General features: G+C 35.7%; 1 protein-coding gene across 1 annotated transcript in view; it reads right to left on the bottom strand.

Moving 5' to 3' along the window:
• The window catches only part of EFL1 (elongation factor like GTPase 1), an 84274-nt gene extending 61387 nt beyond the window's left edge, over positions 1 to 22887 (bottom strand). The window contains exons 1-12 of the mRNA XM_050903585.1: positions 22840 to 22887; positions 22273 to 22375; positions 21506 to 21573; positions 21225 to 21309; positions 19664 to 19797; positions 18896 to 19033; positions 17792 to 18006; positions 13256 to 13379; positions 12281 to 12357; positions 12004 to 12140; positions 11062 to 11184; positions 8312 to 8411 (exon numbers count right to left, since the gene is read on the bottom strand). Of these exons, the coding sequence (XP_050759542.1) occupies positions 8312 to 8411; positions 11062 to 11184; positions 12004 to 12140; positions 12281 to 12357; positions 13256 to 13379; positions 17792 to 18006; positions 18896 to 19033; positions 19664 to 19797; positions 21225 to 21309; positions 21506 to 21573; positions 22273 to 22363 (1292 nt within the window). The 5' untranslated portion in view covers positions 22364 to 22375; positions 22840 to 22887. The remainder of the gene's footprint in view (positions 1 to 8311; positions 8412 to 11061; positions 11185 to 12003; positions 12141 to 12280; positions 12358 to 13255; positions 13380 to 17791; positions 18007 to 18895; positions 19034 to 19663; positions 19798 to 21224; positions 21310 to 21505; positions 21574 to 22272; positions 22376 to 22839) is intronic.
• Between the last annotated feature and the right edge of the window lie 155 nt (positions 22888 to 23042).

The raw sequence follows: 23042 nt of genomic DNA, 5'->3' as shown, positions 1-23042 counted from the left end.
TTGAACACAACTATCAGGCTTACCTTGAATCCAAACATTCAACTCAAAAGAGTAAGAAAACTACATAAATTAAAAATCTCTCTAAAAATTACCTAAGTGAGGCCCCCAGGATAAAATGTCAGAATTGGAGGCACAGACTTTCAGAACTCAGAACCTGGGACAGACACATTACATGTCATAGAAAAGGCAAAAGTAAGATAAAATTGTAACTACAAACTTCTCAGCAACTTTTTTTTTTTCTTTCCTTTTTCTTTTTTTCTTTTAAAAAATCATCTCTTAATCACTGTGACAGAACTAAGAATATGTATCTCTGAAATTTGGGATAGTGTGGTATTTCTGTTTGGTTTGTTTATTTTATTGCAAAAGAGAGTGAGGCTTAACAATACAAAATGCAAAGCAGATGGTGAAGAAAACTTTTTTATGATGATTTTTTTTTCCTGAAGGCAGCTGTTCAATGCTATTTAAGGGTTTGGAATGTCTGAAAAATTCCCAGAGGAGAGAGATTGATAGGGAAAGTACAGATGAGACAGCCAAGGGTGTCATAAATGCAGTCTATGTATGATGGCATAGTATACACATGAGGACATATGTACGCATTCCAACACATTTTATTGTCCAAAAATACTTTTCATTTGTGTAAATAATCCTGAGAGTAAAAGAAAAAGTTTGTTTGCTTTTTTTGCCTTTACATGGTATTTTTAAAAGTATCAGTATATTTAGGTGTCAGATAGCCCTAATCACAAATGTTAAAGGTACCTTAAAATTCTGAATGCACTGGTGTAAGTTGCAATACATATAAGCACAGTCAATTATATTCTCAATTTGATAAGAAGCAGATTGAGTGTGGGTGGGACTTTAGCTAGTAGGTACAACCTAGACTTCCATCCTGGTTTCTGTCAGCGTCAATTTCTATAAAATTAGTCACTCCCAGTAGTATCATTAGAAACCACAAAAAGATAATGTTGTCAAATAAATCCTTATATAGAATTGTAACACACTCAAGCAGAACTCAGAACAAGATTAATGCACATAAGGCACTGGATCTGCAACAAAATCAGTTTTAAATTATACCCTGATTTATTCAATTTCTCCAGTTGGCAAAACCAATCAGAAGGGAAATCAATTTTGAACAAATGCTGCCCAAACCAGAAGAAAGATTCTCTCCTCTTCTTCCCTACCATATTTCTCCCCCCCCCCCCTTTTTTCACTCCATAAGAAAGGATCTACAGCCTCAAAATATTGGCAGAAAAAAAAATGGGACCATGCAGTCACACAAAAAACAGTAAATGAAAATTCTGGAGCAGAAAGAAAAAGAGAGATTCCCTACCTCCAGAGCAATGCTACAGCATCCAGACAACATAGATGTGAACCAGACACAAGTAACAGAGCTGACATAGATGGCTAACCACATTATCAGTAACTCATCTTAACCTCAACCGTGTGGTAAACAAATGCTATGGAAATAATAATGTGGAAAAGAGTATAATATACATACTATTAACGTTCAGTAGATTGTTGATTAAATGCATCAGATTTCAGTTAATGTAAGCAAGCTACTGTCAACTTTTTTATTCCCACATTCCCCCAGGATAACTCATTTAATTCAAACTGAACGACAACTTCTTCATGCAATCAATCTTCTGAATATGACAGCTTTTCTACCCTTCTCTGTTATCGAAGAATGACTTCATCCAAAACATTTCAAAAATTCATAGTGAATAATCAAAACAAAAAACCCAAACATAAATTGACCTATGATTATTAAAGAAAGTGTTATGTTTATTTTTTAACCTTTTAGCCTTCAGACCATTTTAAAAAGGAAACACCACAGTCAGAACATCAACTGATTTCCAAAAGATTGACACTCCCATCAACAAGTGTCTGTGATGCAGCTCCCATGCCACGAACAATGTTTTTGAAGTGGCTGAGAATACTTTCTCTCCATACAGTTTTTACCAGTTTCAATTCCATGAGCTCACAGACACATGCTTGACTTCATGAAACTAAGGGGGTAATTTCTGTTAACATCTTTAAATCCAAGTAATTTACAGAGAATCTTCTGGATTACTCTTCACGACTCTGCTCTTCAGAATTAAGTTCTAGTTAAATCACTGGCTGCTGTTCTGCTCACCATCTGGCACTCAAAGACTTCTGACAACAGCATCCCTAAGGACAGCTCTCTCAAGTGCAGCTTGTTTGCTGCAATTCAGCACAGAGTATGTCCAGTGGTCTTCCTAATCCTTCTGAAATTAATTTCTGGATTAAACTGCTTAATGTTTACGGAACTATTTCCATTCACAAACTAATGTACAACTACTACGATTATTCCCTATCTTTTCTATTGCAACTGAAAGCACTAGGCAATTCACAGTAGAAATAAATGTGTATACACAAAATAAACAACTGAAAATTATTCAAATCAGAGTCTACATAAAATTTCATACAACAATCTTACAGGGCTCCTGCAAAGGGGAATACTCGATAACTGTTTCATATTGTATTATATAGCAATTATCATTCATTCTGAGACACATAATGAAACTAAGATATCAATATCAAGCTGTCATACACTGCCTTGAAAAACACTCTTGACTGATAAACTGACCTTTGATTTCTCTCACATACTAAACGTGCAATAAAGAAAGAAGAAACCTGAAGCAAAACTCTTCCAGAATGTTATAAGCTTTTCTCTCTTAAGCTTACAATTACACAAAATAGCTTATGTCCAAAGATTCAAATTTCATCCATTACTACATATTCCTCTCTTAGATCAGTTCCAAAGGCCTTAGCTGGATTGAAATGTATATTGTTACAATGAAATTTATTTCACAATAACCATAAGTAGGTGTTGTGGTTTAATAACTGAAGTAAAATATAATACTAACAACAATAATAATGAAATATAATAATAATAATAATAATAGTAATGACAAGGAATGTAACAAAAAAAAGGAAAAAAAAAAGAAATAAAACTCAAGGGAAAAAAACCCAGTGACGCACAATGCAATTGCTCACCACCCGCTGACCAATGCCTGAGCCGTGATCCGCCCCTCCTGGCCAACTCTCCCCCGTTTGTGTACTGGGCATGACGTTCTATGGTATGGAATACCCCTTTGGCCAGTTGGGGTCAGCTGTCCTGGCTCTGCTCCCTCCCAGCTTCTTGCACACCTGCTTGCTGGCAGGGCATGGGAAACTGAAAAATCCTTAACTTAGGATAAGCGCTACTTAGCAACAACTAAAACATCAGTGTGTTATCAACATTATTCTCAGACTAAATCCAAAACACAGCACTGTACCAGCTACTAAGAAGAAAACTAACTCTATCCCAGCCGAAACCAGGACAGTAGGGTTTTTAATTTTTGAAAAGTATATATTACTTTATTAATTATATAACTGGGTGCCATCTTCAGATGTTAACCTGTAAATCTGACAGGCTGTTCAGATGACTCATACCATATTCATTTCTAATGCACTAACTATAATTTAGAACAAACTGTTAATGCAAACAGAAGATGATGGGTTCAGATCACACTGAAGTCACTGAAAGTCATATTGCCTTTAGACATAAAAATTAATTTACTTGCAAGAAGACAGCAATTTTTTACAGAGCTTGGAGCTTTATAAATGTTCTCTTCTTTTGATCAAGACAATGTAATATCTTTTTAGCTGAATGTTGGGCAAAAATCACAGGACTTACATTTTTTCCAATACAGTTTTTAGGAAACATGAGAAAGGAAATAGGTGAAGTACACTACAATATGTTGGTTTAAGACATGCAAATAAGCTGTACCACAAAACAAAGAAACAATTATCATCATAATTTCATGCAGAATTGTATGGGAAAGTGCCTATTTCATGGTGACACCTAAGAAAAAAAAAAAATCCTGATTTCAAGCTGAGGAGAAAGAAGTACCTTTCATATTATCTGGAGGAAAATGGTAAGGGTATTATAGGTTTTATAACCCCTAGTGCAGTATTGAAATACAATTTTAGTACATTAGGTTATTTGGTCAATAGACTTTTCTTTATTACCACTGAAAAGTAGAAACGGAATTTCTTTAGTGTACTCTATTTATTTACATTATTCAGCAGGATCGTAAGAACAATGGACTTGAAGTAACATAAATGGTTTACCTCCTATTGCTGACATTGCATCGCATCACTGTGACATTTATACATAAAGCTCTACAAAGTCAGTTGAGGATTTCATCATAACAAACATGTGATATCCAATTTACATTTTCTCAGTATTTTATATTAAATACACATAGCAACAGCTAAAACTACTTGAAAGCGATCGTAACTAATTACTAAATATTTCTCTTCTACACTGGGTTAGATAAAGACAGAATTCTGAACCTCAGGAAGAGCAAACTGGAACATTCGCCTAAATGTCAAGCTCTGCCTTTATTTATACACCTCCACTCAACCATTCTGTTTTAGACTGCAGTTCAATGTAAAACACTAGTAGAAAGGAGAGAAAGAAACAGTATATGCTGAATGAACACCTAATTCTGCACACAGCAATACTTAAGAATAAATAACCACAGGCATCATCAAATAACCATGGCCTCATTACATAAAGCAAATAGCTCCAAAAGGAGCCAATATGGCCCTATTTCCTACTGGGTTTGGGTTTAGATATTTTAATATCTAAAGTGGAGGAGATCGCACTAAACTTTCTTATCAGGGGTCCTAATTTGTTTGTCTACTCTGCCCAACCACCAATTTTCAGAAAATTTACACCTTTGTCTGATTTGGTTGGAATTAGCAAATAATTTCAGAAGTTCAGACAGAAGAAACTGGAAGACAAAACATATCTACACAATTCTCGTTTCTTTAGAAAACCTGATAAAAACTCAGGGACATACTGGTACCATATAAAAGTCAAATTTCAAATCTTTCCAAAGAAAGGCAAGTATAAGCTGCCAACCTGTTGTAATCTGACCACAAATTATTTTCCGATGTATTCTAATGTAGTAATAGCTGACAAACTTTGTTATTTAAACAGTAAAAGCAAAAACATAGCAGTTATAGTATAGAATCTATTAATTTTTAAAGTCACCTTCTAGGAGGTATTAGTTGCCAACAGCAGTCTCAAAGGAGGTTGTTTTAATTAAAAATCCAACCTTTGTTATCATTTACTGTACACCCTGGACTTAGAAGAGCTTTCTGCTTTTCCCAGCCTATGCTTAAAAAGTATTACAAGCAGATGGCAGAAATAACGCAAACTACAAAAACTGCAAAGTCAATTTGCAGCTTCTAAGAAATTTACAAAAAGGTAACATTACCCAATACTACCTTACAAAAGGAAAGAAAAAGACAGTAGCATGGATCTATTTTTTTTTTTTCCTCTGGAAGTCGAAGAGTATAAGTCTTGCCAAAAAAAAAAAAAAAAAAAGAAAAATCTCAGATTTTTTTACATACTTTAACATGCTTAAAAATATGCCCTCCCCACCCCCCCAAAGGATGCAAATAACCTAGCAGATAGGTCCAGCAGTCAAACATCAGAATACACAAGAACACAGTTATGGCTTCTCAACATTAACATGTAAATGGAATATATAACATGTACCAATGTTCTTAAATAGGTAAACACGAAACCACTGTTAATCGACATAGCGTATGTACTCTTTATTCCTCCCTACGTTCAGGCATTCTTATGGAGCATCCTCACGGAATGATCGTTTAAATATTGGATCTCACACACTCCACACAACCATCACTCAATTCTGTTAAGCACAATCTTCACTGTGTAACTGTAAATAGCATGCAGTGGCCAATATAATTCAAAACATGTGCTTAGGAACCACATTTACACAATGCTGTGTTTTTAAAACACTTATATTTTGTTTCACACAGATAGCTTTCCTTCTTCTTTTAAACTAACCTCCTTTTCTGATTTCTTCAAGAACTGCTTACCTGTAGAATATTAACAATTAAAATATTGAGAAATACACATTTAGCTATATTACTATTTTTCAAAAAATGGAATCTAACTGTCACTTCAAAACAAAACTGTTAATACTACCTAATCAGCAAAATTACATGGTGCTGATAATGACTGGTGATCTCAAAGAAAAACAGTCACGTGATTTCATTTTAATACTGCCAATTAGTAACTAATTGAATAATTTAATATTAAGGCCAGCACAAAATACTTTTCACACAAACTACGGAGCAAGACACTACAATTTTCAATTTACTGAATAAACAGGGAGAAAGGACGTATTGTCTACAGTCATCACTAATATGCTTCAAGTCTCCCACAAAGAATTCCAGGACAGCTCTCACTCTCCTGCAGTATTATCTCAGAAAGCCTAATTTACCTAATTTTGTTTGGATTTTTGGACCAGCTCTGCATTACTTGGACTATCCGTCAACTGCAGTCCTCCACTCAACTCAGTAAACATCTTGAGGCTTTTCAAACCAGATCGATAACCAGAATTACAGATTTATCACACAATATGTATCAGAGTGCAAAAATGCAATCGTATTTGTGTTCTGAAAACCAGTAAAATTGAGAGCAGCACTTTTTTTTTATCTAAGGAGAAAACACAACCAACAAGTTTACAATGCATAAGCTTCCTGTACTGAATGCATCATTCACCAAAAAAAAATAATTGAGCTGGTCATACATATATTATGAACCGCAATACATGGCAATTTTCTTCAAAATATTCTTTTGTCCATTTGGGGAACTTTTTCTCTCTTTTAAAAGAATAAAAGTTTAACACATGGCATATAACCACACATGTAAAACAGCTCCCTTCCTGGAGGGGATGACTAAGGAGAATAGGAAAAAACCCATCGAGAAAAAAGTAAGATGAATATCAGAGGAGACATGGAAGGAGAGTTTATCTATGAAGCAGAGTGCTCATAAGCAAATGACATAGAATGGAAAAAAAAAACCCAAACCCACAGGAGTTGCAGTAGCTAGCTTTTCTTTTTTTTAAATTTTGACTAAAATCTTCAAAATATGTCCAAGACCTTCTGTGTCTGGTATACGTAAAAGCTACCTTTGCCTCTATGTTACATCCTCATCACGTCAAAGAATCTCGATCCTCCCAACAAATAAAAGAACAGGTCATTATCAGTGATAGAACAGCCAGAAAGTGATGGCTTCAGTGTAGTCTTCTCTGATAACTAGAGTATATATCCAGGAAAGCAGACAAAGCAGTACCTGAGCAAGAACTCTTGTTTCAGATACATTTAAGGACAGAACTCAAAGCAAAACTGCACCATCTAGCGTCTGGTCAATCCATAAGTGCAATGCATCTTTTCCCTGAATTCAGACTTAGTGCAGGAAAGATTTTTGGTGGAAGATTCGTAGATAAGCGTGGTAAGAAAAAACTGAAGTAAATCTAGGAAGTGTGTGAAAAACCTAAGATAGTAGTAAAGCTTTCAAATATTACTACAGCAACAGTACCATTTTTTTGCACAAAGAATTAACAGTCACAATCGGTCTAATTTAGTAGAAAGATTAATATTTTCTATATTACTTCACTGTACAGTGACAATCCCAGAAAAACATAAAATGGCCAGTTAATACAAAAGTTGACTACTGAAAATGCTCCAGAGGCATAGAGGGATGAAAGGTTAAGATGAACTCCATTCTTATAAACTCATCAGAAAAGTGCATTTCTTCTGTAAAAAAGCAGATGGCTTCAGCTAAAAGTACTGTAGTTAAGCATGTCAGGGAAATGAAATCAACAAGGATCTACCCCTCCAAGAAAATAAGATGGTCATTAAACAATAAAAAGCTGTAACAAAAAATCTTCCAAACCTCCCAGAAGAAAATCTTTTGAATTGCATTAATGCCTTTCAGTTCAATGCAAAAAGTTAGTTTTATTTTGCACTTGCAATTGACTGGATGATCGCCTAGCTATTATGCCAGATTTGATGGGAATTGTTTCTTGGTATAAACGCAAGCCGTTATGATCATGCCAACACAACCTTACTGAAAAACTAAGAAAGCATTACAACTCAATCATATTTTCAACCAAACATCCTGAAACAGCATACAATGTATGAATTAGGATGATATATTTGGACGAAAACACTATTTTCCAACAAATGTGTTTTCTACTCCTCAACAAATTTGCTAAATCTTCTAAAACTCATATGATTAAACAAATCATCTCCTGAACTCATTCAGAAAATCTCTACTTGCTGAAAAGATGTTATTGCATCTCAGGAATTCGTGAATTATTTTCTCAGGTCTAAAACAATTTATCCACGCTTGCAACATAACTTCTTTTCCTAAAAGTATCTAATGTAGATCAGAAAGTTACATGTTACATTTTCTTACCTTGGTTTATTGTGTGGTAATGCCTTTGCATCAACAGCAAACATTTTGGAAACAAAGACAATAACCGGGGCTGTTCCTTCACTACTGCATTTCATAAAAGCTGAAGAAACATAAAAGGAAGTTATTTGCACAATTTTTTCCCAACAGTACAGACAAAACTATGGCTTTCCATGAATTTTATAGGCATCACTGTTTATTTCCTATATCAATGGATAATATGCTAAAGACAAATTAACAGGAAAAGTAGAAAATTACTCTAGCCTAATCATTTGGTAACACTGCCCATATCTTCAAGTCTGTTTCACAAGAAAATAAAATCAGCAAAATTGTAAAAATAGAACTCTTCATAACAAACTACCTATACTCCAACTAAACATATTGTTTTGATATTTAAAGTTGAGTTCATAGGCTGGTTTAGACTAGAATGAAAAACAGAGCAGCTTAGCATTAAGACAGAGCTATTTATTCAGTACTCAAAGTATTCTCCCTCCTTTCAAACTAAAGGAGGAAGTCCTGCAAATGTCCAGACGCTCATGTCTTCACGATATCTTAACAACTTAACTGAAAGAATGGATATTCCTCAAAGGATGAAAGATCCACACAAAACTCATTCAATACTTAGGAAATTCCCATAAACTTTTTTTTTCATCCAACTTGGAACACATTACCAAATCCAAAACAGACACAATACCATTCAAAACTTCTAACAACACAGAAAATAAATCGTCTTCTCCTACACTTCTCCCTTCTATCTGATGTATGAAAAGACTATATTGTAAAGTGCTTAGGCAAACAAAGTGCAAGACTACTACTAAAAATTAGCAAGATATTCACTAAATGTGAAGTACACTATTTTTTCATAAACAAGAGCAGTAAGATCCAAGTTTACAGAGGCAAATTTCTTCTAATTAACTTATACATTATTGAATACTGTTTGGAGAATACAACATTTGTAAATGTTCAGTAAAGGATGAAAATATCAGTTGCCTCACCCCCAGGAAACAATTCCTAACAGCCTGTCAACCTGACATTCACATCTTATCTTAAATTGACATTTGATATCTCATCCCTTTAGATTTCTTGAAGCTCTCTTCAAAACATTGTTCTAGAAACACCTTTCACTGCACATAGAAAGTTAAGAAATGTTTTTAACTGTTACTAGCTTAAGCATGGTATCTTCTTGTAATTTTTACTAAACTACCTCTTGAAATATCAGAGAACATTTATTACCTTACAACAAAATGCTATTCTGTTACATTCTGTTCAGTTAGAAAGAATGTTTGCAGAACAACAAAATCATACATAAGGCCTATTTGTCCCCTACAAACCTATCTGAAAAGATCATTTGGGAACATTCTTTTTCAGACTACCGAATCTGGGGGAAAAGCATCCCTTGATTTTATATAGAACTTCCTACCCCACAGAGGAGATTACCACATATACGTGTATACCACAAGCTTTGCGCACCACTGAGCAATACATCCATATTATCAGTTTCAACTTTGATTTTCAATTCCGCTAAATACTTAATTCAGCTTCAGCAGTTCTCATCTGTCTTTCAGGAAGAGAACTCAGTAGAAGTTCTCCTTTCCAAGGCATCACAATTTTTATGAAGTACGTACATGAACACAGAGTTTATGTTTATAAATAATTCAAAGACAGAAAAAGGAATATTACGAGCATCTTACGAGCTCTCTTGCATCCGGTACACCAAGTTTATTTTCATTACTGCCTATATACAGTTCTTTTACCACATACAGCAAGGTTAAATCATTGAACGTAGTCTTTCCAGCCCCTATTACAATTTTATAGCACAGGACTTAGTGATTATCAAACTTCCTCTTGCTTACTTTTGCATATACACATCCCAATGTTCAACACAACAGTGTCTGAATATACTACTAAACCCTTCTTGAGGAGCAACTCTAGTTAAAGCTGGAAACTCTGCCAGCACTGGACATGAAATCATGATCTCCATGAAGTCGGCAGCAAAACTTAAACTAACTTCAAAATATCAGGATTTCCTATCTTCATTTAACACTCTGGGTAACAAAATATATTTGTTGCCCTGGAAGTCTTTTGGTGCCTGTTTTTATTTGCCAATCTTTTATCATTCTGGAACATTATGAAATAACTAAGAAATCAAGTTATACCTTGAGCTATGGAAATGTTGAAGAAATTCTTAATGACAATGTTTGTAGTAACAGCTAAGCTACATCTTACTAACTTATTTTCAGTACACAAACTACTTAGCAATCAATTCAACAAAAAATGGGTTTTATTTTAAATTACCAAACGCTGGGCCTAGTTAATCAATACACTTGTAAAAATGAAGTCCAAATTCAAACCCCTACTGGCTAGAAATTAATGATTTTAATATAGAAGTTGGTAAAATATTCAATTCTCGATTACATGATAACTTCTACTGTTTAGATAAATTCTGCTGTTTAGAACTAAAACCAAATATTAACCTCATATCCTTCCGAACTCCTCAGTTTCAGTCTTCGACTTTACATCATCTGCAGCTTGAGTTGTCTAAAAACCATGAATATATGGGATTGAAGAAAAATGTATGGCCATAAAAATAAGACATCATACTATGACATGTCACTGACAAACATTAACAAAGCTACAACAAGTAAAATAATTATAAATCTAAGTAGAGATTACTACACATCTTATGATCCAAAGACAAACAAAACCACCAAGACAGAAACAACATTCATGTTAATGGGAGAACATCTACTCACCACTTTTCAGTTCCTGAGTTTCTGGTGGCAAAGAATCAAATGTTCTAGCTCCAACACACATTAGCTTTTCCACTCTCTCTGCAGTGATGTCAAGAGGACTGGGAAGTTTATTACACACCATGGCTAAAACACATTGCTAAGGATATATATTTATATATTTATATTCCCTTACTGAATGCAAATAGAAGGAAGACAAATGCTTTCAATGTTTGTTTCTTTAAATCAACCTCATGCACTAACTGCCAGCAACAACAGATAGCTAAAATCCAGCTCTGTCTGTTACAGTGCATACAGCTCCCTCTCAAGTCAGCAACAATTTCTGGCATTTATCCAAGGGCAGAATGGATAGTTAAGTAGGGATGGCTCACCCTATGTGCAACTGGGAAACTAAGAATAGCACAACTGGGGCAAGATTTATAGAACCGATTAGTACTTATACATCAATAATCTGTGAATACTTACTACAATATAATATGTATTATATTATAAACGATGAGAAGACCGTCTACACAGCACACAAACAGCAAAGGCAGATTCTGGATTAAGAATGCATATGCCTAACACATTAACACCAGATACTTACAGAAGCTCATGGACAGAAGACCTAAGATGCTATTATAAAAAGGAGACTGGCTTACCCTTCAGGAAAAACACTAGAAATTTTATATAAAACTACATAATGGAAGCATATTGTTAAACTACCTCCAGTTTCAAAACTGATTTTCATAAAAAAAGGATGCATGCAAAAGCACGAAGTTGGTAGAAATGTAAGACTAATTGTAGATATGTAACTTAATATTACAAGTGAGAAAATAGGGCCAGCTAGCATAGGCATAGACGTGAAAAAAGAGGACAAATCATACCAAATCACACACTGAAATACGTGAGCGCTCTTTGAGAACTGCCAACAGAACAAAACGTTAATATCTTCCTTAAGGATACAGAGGACTGCATCAGATATTGGTAGCCACTGGCTACAAATGGCATTAAGATGAACTTTAGGGTCTGCATGCCGTGACTCCCGTGCACCAATTTTCAATCCCAAAGAGGTGACTATCTTTTCAATTTTTTCTTTGTCTCTGTAAGGAAAATAATAAATAGATAAAAAACCACAGTAGCAATACATAACAAGCATCTACAACATTTCTTGTTTGAGTATTTAAAAAATCACCATAGCGTATGGAATGAGACTACATGAAAACTTTATCAATCTTCTCACCTTTTCATAACAGCTTCATACAGACTCCATATGTTGTCCAGCACCAACTGCACGAACAAAGGTTTCTTTCCTTTTGACTGGTAGAACATAAACATACAGCTAATTACCAGCAATTCCTCACTTTTACAATAGGCTTAAGACTGCACTTTCAACTGATCATTTTCATAGGGAGCATGCAAAATCTTTGTTCAAAATCAAGACAGTTATTTGCTTCTACACAAGATCACTACTTCAACAGTTTGTCTTATAAGAATGGCATAAGGCACAAAATAAGCATGAAATTTAAAACCAAAGGACAAGGGCTTCAATTTCAGAAAAAGAGCCTGATAAATACGGAACATGTCTACCTTGAGCGCAGTTATCACCCTTTTAATAACTATTAATCCTCATCTATGAAGACACAAAAAAATCATCATTAGATGAAAACAGGGAAACTCCCTTCTCCTCTCTTAACTTTTAGCAGTGGAAACGCTTAATGCAAGAGAAGTGGAGTTTTCAGGCCAGGGTTTCAGTATACCATTCAATGGGATTTCACTAAGGCAAAAAAGATTTTCTAAATCCTAAACTAAACGTGAATATCCTAAATCTTCACCTGTTGAAGGACTCTTCAAATAAGACAGAGACCCACTCACTACTCTCGTTTCTATATCGTTAGTCTTCCATTTATCTTGTGTGTTTCACTCTATGCTGAATCCTTGAAGCTGGAATGTCCCTTATTTTGTGAACAGAAAAATTTAAGAGCAACTGTGAGCACTGTTAGATGAGACTTCCTCCATGTAGGTTTTGAATAGTCAGTTTTGGAATGTTGTCTTCTCCAACGGCTGCTGCAAGGCTATCCTAGTGACTTTATACCTTCACTGATGTTGAGTGAAAAGGTACTGAGGTCAATTTTCAGAATACACTATAAGGAATAGAATTTAAAAAAAACAAACAAACAAAATAAAAACCAGGTAATATTTCTGACAACCTCCCTACCTGATCACCTTTCATTATCTTCTTTGCTTTTGTATTTAGATAATAATCTCCCCATAAAGTCTTCAGAAGTACTGCAGGCTTGATTCCAATCTTTTGGCTGTACAGTTTGGCAAAATGCTCAATGCTGAAAGGAAACAAAATGCATCTTAACAAAAGTGTAATGCTGTTTACATGTGCTTATCAGCCTAACAACAGACAGCTTACGTGAAAAATCACACACAAATCTCAAATCCTTGTTTTACTCCCATTTTTCCAATTGTCTTCACTTTAGCTCACATTGTTTAACATTTACACCTGCAAAAATATTTAGTCGTAACAGCTCAAAAATGTCAGCAGTATCTGTATGTTTTTGTTTTGGTTTAAGTCAGCTTTAAGGCTGAACTTGTTTATTTGAAATAAATACTGGTGTACTACCCCCCAATAAAAACTCAGAAGCATAATACAAAAGTTCTAAATATTTATGTGATGACTCTCAAATTTATTCTATGAAAGACGTCCCACAACACACTTAACTATGGTCTGTGACCAGAACGGTACAAGTTAAAAACCAAGTATTCTTTTGAGCCACACTTGAGCCATCAGATGGTGGTAATTATTTTTCAAATTAACTACTTAGGGCACTTCTTGTTGTTTGAATCATTGCTTTAATAATGAGTAAAACCCAGAAAATAATATAAAAACTGTAATGCCATAATTGTGTTATAAAGCCAAGTGTGTTGTTCAGTGGTCCCCATGAGTTAATAAAAGCAGGCTGCTTACAACCTAAAGAGGGAGTCCTGAACATTCTAGAATTTCCTTGCTGAAAATTTTCAGTGAGCAGTAATAGAAAAAATTTCCACATATTTGCTCCCTGTGCACGCAGAAACAAAAATACACGTTTACAATCAGAACAATCCTATTTGCAGAACCATGATATTTGATCATCTGTTCTTTGAAATCCAGAACTCTTAAATTTCTACACACCTAAAAAAAGACCTGCCCATGTCAGCAAGACATAAGCTATGAGTTCTGAACTAAGACCAAAAAGGAGATTTTTTTCCAGAAACTACCCCAATCTCTGAACAGGGGGAGAACCTTCAAGATTCTTGTGCCAGCAGCTCCTGCATATGCATTTATGGCATTTTTCAACACTTGAGGATTATGAGAAAAGCATAGGTACTAATTGCACTAGATGAGGCTGGCACTGCCTAATGGCTTAATTTTTTCTGCCATGACAAGTCATAACACCTTTAGGAACAGAACCCACAACCACGTAACAGCAGACAAGGCTTGCCTCGATTAAGAAAATGTTCCACTGATCCATATTTCAACACATGGTACTGCTGGCAGTCCAGAAGTACCTCTTGAAACTAATTAAGGAAAATGTTCCTTTTCCCTCCCCATTATATGATTTATCAGAACCAGGGCCCGCCAGTTCATCATAAGAAACAAAGTAGTATCAGAAAGCCAGCAATCTTCATTCAGCTTCAACAAATAGATTAAAACATTTTCAGGATGTAAGGGAAAAATGGAGAATTAGGACAGGTACAAATAAGGAAACTAGTAGATAGGAGTCCTGTTATTTGTCCAAGCTGTAGGCACATTTTGTGGGATAGTGAATAGATTAACCCAAATTTGTCTATTGTGTAATGTATAAACAGCCTGATCCAGACCCAGCAGCAGAATACTAACACCCCTTGCCTAAAGTTAGATGCATAAATGTTTTTGGCTGAGATACAATCTTGTACATGGACAGTTCAATTAATATAATCTTTAAAAAGTTTCAATATATAAAGCAGAAGGGGATTAAAATTTGGGGATTCTTAGCAAACATGTTTTTTAGTCTCATATTCAATAAAAAGCATTATAAGTTTTTTAAGTTCATCTTGTATCAGTATAGTATTGGCAAAGAACAAACAGAAAGCCTATCAATCCTCTCTAGTATACCAATATACCAATCACAAAAATAAGGACAGGTCATATCTGGCCCATTTCTTCTCCCCATTTGAAGCTAAATTACAACCAATATTTAGGTTTCAGCCTTATAGAAACTCTGCAAGTAAGGTTCAAGCCACTTAAACATTTCAAGTGGCAGGGACACAGCAAATACAAAGAACAACTAAAGCTTGACCAGTTATCATTCCGCTTCAGATTACCCTAGCATATATCATTAACCATCTATCACACATTCCACTCTGCAGAAATATCAGTTACCAACATATACCAAGTGCTAAAAGCTTTGGGGAAAAAATAATTTAAAAAAGAAAATTAACACAAGGTATTCTCCCTGAAAACAACAAATTAGAGACTCTCAAGCCCTAAGCACCGTTTTAGAGAAATTTTCTTCTCCACCTCTCTGTATACACCCCAATGTTATTACAAATGAGATACATAACCTGGAAGTACATCAGAGAGTAAACTCCTGTGTCAAACAGTTCAAATTGAAGTATTTTTTGCTAAACTTTTCTGCCACATTGTATGAAATTCAATTCTATCTGCAGAGAAATTATAAGAGGAAAAGAAACCATGAAAGGGAGATAACTATCTGAAGTCTCACTTGTACAAAAATAATCATTATATTCACCGACCATTTAAGAATATGCTTGCTTGCTCATTACAAAGGTGATCATAGGGTGTTTATGACCACATGCTTATATCACAATGTAGTTCTGTAACCTATAAAATCTTAATAGTTGATCATTTACTTGCAAATATCAAGTAGCTTGAGCTAAAGAAATAGCTTCTAAATTGCTTTTGAGCTTATAATTCTACTTCTTGTAACAAAGTACTCCACTGTATCATTTTCTTTAAGAAACATTTTTCTTAATGTTTAGCATTCCCTGGCAGCATCCTAACACTAATGCTAAACCTAGCCCACCTTTGAACTTCCCAAAACAAAAACTTAGCTTTTTGTTTTCATTTATTCCCTTCCACAGGCTTTGTCAGTATCCAAAACAAAAGTAAGCTGCAAATTGCCCAATCTTTATCCATACAGGACAAAAATAGCAGATAGCTCTAAATCATTTCAACATTTGCTAAAGAAAATGTTCATAATCTGACTCCAAACTTGAACAAGTTTGTAACAGTTGTATCCCAAATACTCTGTATAACAACAGTTCACTACCGTAATCCATTTTTTCCATGGAATTTCAATGAAAAGTTACAAGTCAGGAAAGCTAAAGCCCACAGAAATCAAAATATTGTTTCCCTGCACATCATAAAACAGCAGAGTGACTGTGGGTACCATATAGGAATGGAGGACTTCAGATAAGATGTGTGTTAATGGGCAGATCACCAAAGGTATCAGAAAACCCCCTCTAGCCTTCAGAAATGAAAAGGTCTCCCCTCACTCACATCCTCTATGAAAAGATCTCTTTCAGACTAAAGAACATGTCAGAATTTGGAGATTTGTTTTCCATTTCCTTACACACTTATACTCTGATTTTTCTTTTTATAAATTATTATTATTCATGACAGGTAATTAACTAAAATAGCCCATTTTATTTTCCCTTTCCTCTGCAGTGATAAGAAATGTTTGTGTTAGACTACAAACTACGCATGGAACCTTATTTAAGAGCTTGACTTTGACTTAAAAATCCTGGAGCTGACTTTTTTTTTAAAGGTTTTGCAATATTAAAGACATGCACTGTATATCTTTTTGATATATCTTTGAGTATATATTTTTGATTATATTTTCATGATGAAGACAATGACTCCACCTTGTGGCTAGCAATCAGAACATGTGCAATCTTTACACTAGGCCTGCTGCCCTTGAAACTACTACTAAGAATAGGACTGAAAAACAGAACTGATCACAAACTCAAATACAGTAATCCAGAAAATCTTCTGAAATTGTTCTATCCCCAAATTCTCACGTTTACTTAAACATCTCTGCAATGTTCTTTAGCAACCTCTGAAACAGAAATATAAAGATACTGGGCAACAAGAGGTAAAGAAGTGCATCTGAATGAAGAACAGCAAAAAGCTAGAGTAAGACTGATGAGCATAAACACTTGAGGACAAATACATAATTTCAAGGACAAGTCAAAGTCTAGTACAGAAAAAACAGATCACAGTAATGCTGTGACCCAGAATTGTACCGGACCAAACTGGACAGCTGAAACTGCTGCCCTGATGCCAGTTGCCTACCTTATGCTTGTTATGAATGTCACTGTCCCTGTAGCTGGAAGGTCCAATCTACCTGTGAAACAGCTCCTGTACTGCCGCAGTTTTTGGCCTAGTCTATTACAGCCTATCAAATGTCAGCAATTAATAAAATACTAAGTTTACCAGGCTAGGCTGGACACTACAGTAGGGTCAGCAGCTGCTGTGTAAGTAAAACAGGGGTCCCTGTCACATAGATGACAAAGCTGGTAGTATTTTCAGCTGTCCAGTGTTAATAATATATTAGAACTGATTATATACAGCTGTATATCACAGAAAAATATAAAAAACATCTTTAGAAATAGGAAGCAACTGAAAATACTTTAAGATTAACTGCAGTAATCAATTTAAAAACAACAAAAAGAAAAGTCAGTAACTAAATCCCAGACTTACCCAAAACCCCAGCCATCAATTGCACTGGCAAACACCACATTTCCATGGTCTGGTGAAAAATAAAGATGGGAATCATCAGTATCTTCCAATCCAGCACTCCAGTCATAAATTTGATCTCCTGGTGCAGTGTCTGAAATACTTTCACATTCTGTTTCTTTCTCAGCTCTTTCTTCTAAGACTTTAGAGGTAAAGAGTGCTCCAGTGACCGCATTGATCTACAGAGGGATACGTAAAAACACTCTAAGATTGGTTCACTCTTTCACAACCCTTGCAATTGAAATGCAATTCCCCCCACCCTCCAAAATACAAAAAAGAGAGGGTTTTTTTAACAAGATAGCATGCCTGTGATTCATTTTGCAATTTAAAACACAGATCTTGTATATCTACTCCTGCCCATTTGAAGACAACAGGAGTTTGATGAGATTAACATTTCGACTTAAACACCATATACTTTCCAAGTCAAAGTCAGCCACATCAGGATTGAATCAGATACAGAGTATCAGGCGTAATACAACTTTGTCTCTCAGAACAAGGAATGGTGAAATAGGAACTTGTTACTGCCAACATACAGACAACAAAGGAGGGCAAAGGGAAACCAGGTAGATAAGTGCTTAAAAGTAGGCTCTGGGAAAAAAAAAAAAGGTTTGAAGGCAACTTAACTTACAATTTAAAAGATGAATTAACTTTATCCCTGCATAAATCCATCAATATCAGGAGCAGTCTAAAGATATTATTTGTCTACCTCAAAGAAGTTTAAGCAATTTAATGGGAAGAACAAAACGTTCAGCACATTATTTCTAAAAATGAAGACTCTTCCTGATGACCTGTCAAGAGGCATTTAATACTCTTTTCTCTATCATGGGCATTCTGAATGAACCTCAAAACCAACTAGAAATAAAATCTATCTCAATGTCAAAAATTAGACTACATGTTACAGTGCTTGATCCCGCAAAGTAAGAAAAAACTGGTTCTGCTGCACTAAATTTATTCCAGCTATAAGGCAGTGAAAATCACAGTCTCTCTCAATTTAAGAATGGAGAAAAGGGGGAAGAAAAAAACCTCAACAAAATCTGCTGTGTGAACATGACACTATAGCATGAATACCTGTTCTAAGATATTCTTAAGGTGCAAGTATGCTTCCTGAGGGGTGAGCTTGAGCTCCACAATCAAGCGATCAATTTTATTAATCACCAATACTGGACGTATATTTTCTAGCCATGCTTGCCGTAGAACTGCTTGAGTCTATTAAGAAGGAAATAGTTAAAAAAAAAATCCATTACAGAAAGCTTGATACCACAAAAGAGATGGAATGTTAAAAGAAAATGACAACATAATTCTAAAATTTAATTGAACATATAATAAAGGACAGGTTGACATTCAAACCAGAAATTTAACTCCCATAGTACGTAGTGTTAGTTATTACAGTATTCTGCAGAATGGCAGAATTTCATGGCAAACACACCCACAACAACAAAATAACCCCTCTTTATAAAAGTAAGCCATGGAAAAAAGCATTCTCAATGTTATTCTGCATATTTTTTCACTTTCAATACCCTAAAAGCACATGTAGATATTAAATTATTTCCCTTAAGACATTTACTTCTTCTCTACACAAATAATTCATTATCTGAAAAACTGCATACTCACTGTTTCAACCCTACATCACTACACCCACTCACCAGCATTGCTCAGTTTTTCAGCACAACTATGAAACTAACTGCCCTCTTTCATACCTCAAGTACATCGTCATTTATTAAAAGTTTTACAAAACTTCTTAAACCAGCTCATCTTTCATTTCTACATAATACACCTAAGACTTTGCTTACTGTGTCTTCTCTACCCTCTGTCTCTATTTAATATACTTTATTTCACCTGTGGACAGACTCCTTCAACAGCATCCACCACTATGATGCAACCATCACAGAGCCGGACAGCAGTAGATACTTCTGAAGAAAAATCCACGTGCCCTGGGGAGTCTATTAAATTAATCAGATACTCCTGATCACCTAGGATCAAACAATAAATTAGTATTTCGGAACAGTTTTCAAAAATATTTCTTTCAGCCACCTGGGTATACTGCTTAAACTATTATTAATTTCTAAGGACCAAATCTGCAGTAACCATTATGCTTAAGAAAAACTCCAATAGGACAGAAAGACTGGCAGCAGCATAACATCTAGTGGCTTGTGCCTAATTGGTTTTAACTTCACTCTTAATGCCAATCTTCATCTTTCAATGCCCAACTACCTTCAGAAAACTAAAAACAAAACCACACCAGCCAACCAAACAAAAAGAAAAACCCTAACCCTGAACAAGCTTGTAGTAGCATTACAAATAGATCACTAGCTAAAACACAAATCAACTGCATTACAGTCTGCGTTTTAAAGACAAATCATGACAGGCTATCATAAAAATAAACCCTACATTCTTGATAAAATGCCTCATTTCAACCTTGTGATTTTTTTAAAACAGGCTTTTGACTCCATGTTACTAAAATATCTTCAATACGTCAATACAGGAGAAGTTTTCAATATTTTGTACACTACCATCCCAAAAAATTCTGCTTAGCAGAGACTCCAGTCAACTTTTGATGAACTCACTGCATTTATCATCAACCATAATCAAAATAAGATCAAACAACTTTCCTGTTTAAGAAGTTGTATTAAGAGTCTAAATTTCAATACAACACAAAAACAACAGACATAAAAGGTTCTAACCATTAAAAGTAAGGTCATTTCAGAGTCGACAATAAACCAGCCACAGTTTACAATACTTAGCTGGAAGATCATTGATTTCAACTATTTTTTATAATCAGCTGTAGCTGAAATGGAAAGACTAACGGTGGCTTTCCTGTTCATGCAATTTTTCTGTTAGTTATTCTTTTTTCTGCACAAGCCTGTTAGTAATGTATTTCATGTTTTTCATTCGCCTAGCTGAAGATAAGACTGGTGAGGAACATGGAGTCACAACAAAGACGAGATCGTAACTACACTATAAAAAACCCTCTGAATAATTCATAGCAGAGTGTAACAGGCACCTTGACATAGAAGTATAGTAAAGATAAGACTGTACAAAATCATTTAAAAATTTGTTGTTTTTTGAAAGAAGATCTTGTCTTTCAGTTACATTATTTCAAGATTTACGGTCGAAATACAAAGATTTAGATCTAAAATAAAAAGATAAAAGAAACTATTCTAATTGCCTCCACTCAGAGATACGATTGAAGATGGTCTTCCCAACCTTGAGATGGAAGTTGATTATCTTGGTTAACAGCTGAATACATGCCTAAATCTTTGCAGAATCATGGCCTAGCACTGAGAAACACAAAAGTAAAAGCTGCATACAAAAAGATCTCAACAGCAACAATGAAGAGACAGGCAAAATTAACAAAAATATATATTAAAGTTTATACTTGCTAGCATCAACAACTTACCTTTCACAAAGTGCAATGAAATTGCACTAGATTTCATTGTTATTCCTCGGATCTGTTCATCTTCTCGACTGTCTAGATATCTCAGCTGAGTACAAAAACAAAAGAAGAGGTGATAAATCTGTAGAACTATCTTCACAAGTTACTTATCAACTGTCAAAGAGTATGACTGCGAGAAAATGAGGTTTAGTAAGACTAGGAATGGAATTTCCTTAATCATCACTGATTTACAATCTCAGCACATACACACCAGAATTTTGTTAAAAATGACAGTATAACTCTACCTTTCCTGCCAAGCGGCTAGAGATTATTCCATTGCTAGATATTAGACAATCAGCTAGAGTAGTTTTGCCTGAAAAGAAAAATAAATTACTTAGTTTAAATTAATACAGAAAATGGAAAAAGATGCAACAATATTATGAATGCTGACAGCATCTAGTGTTCTAAGATATCAACATTAATAAAGGCTTTAAAATGCCATGAAAGTACAAACTAACTTTAAAAAAAATAAATCTGATTATTCAGCTTCACTTGTCAGGTGCACACAAATTTATTTTTGAAGAATGGATGCAACCTTACCTGTCATGACCAGAAAAGCAATTGAAATAACAAACAGAACATGAGAACCTCAATATATCATGCAATTAGACAAAAGATTTGTGTCCTAAAATGAGCATTTATTATTTCCACCTACATAACAAATGTCTTCCATTAAGTAAACATAGAAATATAACAGCCTACCTCACACGCGCATATATTTAATTCATGTCAACATTCTGCATCAAAGAAGTAGAAAACATTCAGTTTCAACTATTCCAAATTATTATAGCGTAATACTCTCTTAAGTTCTAAAAGATAAGCTGCATCAGGACAAAAGAAATGTGCATAAAGCAAATTTACTTCTCAGAACCTGGAGTAAGACAGTTTAAAGCTAAGTCCATGAAAACCCACTGCTTCAAAACAGTGACCAAAGTATCTCACCATCATTCAAACTAACACACCCACACGTTTTCCTCACAAGGTTTCTGCCAGTCACAAACATCTGGCTTACCATGATCCACGTGGGCTAATATACAGATATTCCTGATTCCAGAAGTCTTCTTCTGGAGGCCAACCATCTTTCCCACACTTGTGAGGACCATGGTTAGCTAATTCTGTGAACGAAAAGTATTTTATTTAGGAGGCAACTTAAGAAACAGGTTTTGGTTTTGTTTTTAAATTACGTCAGTTGTAATTAGAGGTACTCATCAGGGAAACCTCTGACACGTGGAGTGCGTCACGTTCCTCAGACACCAACTGTACTACACCTCAGATACCAGAAACTTACAAAACACGGGGCGTGTTTCTATTTTTGACAAGAATCAGGAGGCTGGGGGTTTTGGTGTTTTTCATTACGTCTACACACAGAGCCGCCTCGGCTCTCCGCACCCGAAGGTGCCCCGGACAGGCACAACCTTACCCTCTACGCTCAGGCCGCGCAAACGCGGGGGCTGCCGCCCCCCGGCCCCCGTTTCGCCTTCCCCTCCCGCCCCTTCGGGCGGGCACCGCCGGGAGCCGCAGCCCCCGGCCGCCCCCCGCTCGGGGCTGCTCCCGGCCCTCCAGCGCTTCGGTTACGCACAGCCGCCCCAGGGACCGGCGCCCCGGGAGGGGGCCGCAGACCTCCCCCGACGTTTCCACGCCGGGGACCGCCGCAATACCGCTCGGGCTGAGGGCTGCCCTCGGGGCCGGGACTGAGGGGGGAGGCGGGGAAGAAGGGGGGGAGGCCGCGCCGCCCGCGCGCCCGCCCTGCGCGCGCGCGAATTCAGTCCCGCGCCCCCCTCC

This window comes from Gymnogyps californianus, chromosome 11, assembly GCF_018139145.2.
Source record: "Gymnogyps californianus isolate 813 chromosome 11, ASM1813914v2, whole genome shotgun sequence".
NCBI classification, from domain to species: domain Eukaryota; kingdom Metazoa; phylum Chordata; class Aves; order Accipitriformes; family Cathartidae; genus Gymnogyps; species Gymnogyps californianus.
This window is presented reverse-complemented; position numbering and strand designations above follow the sequence as displayed.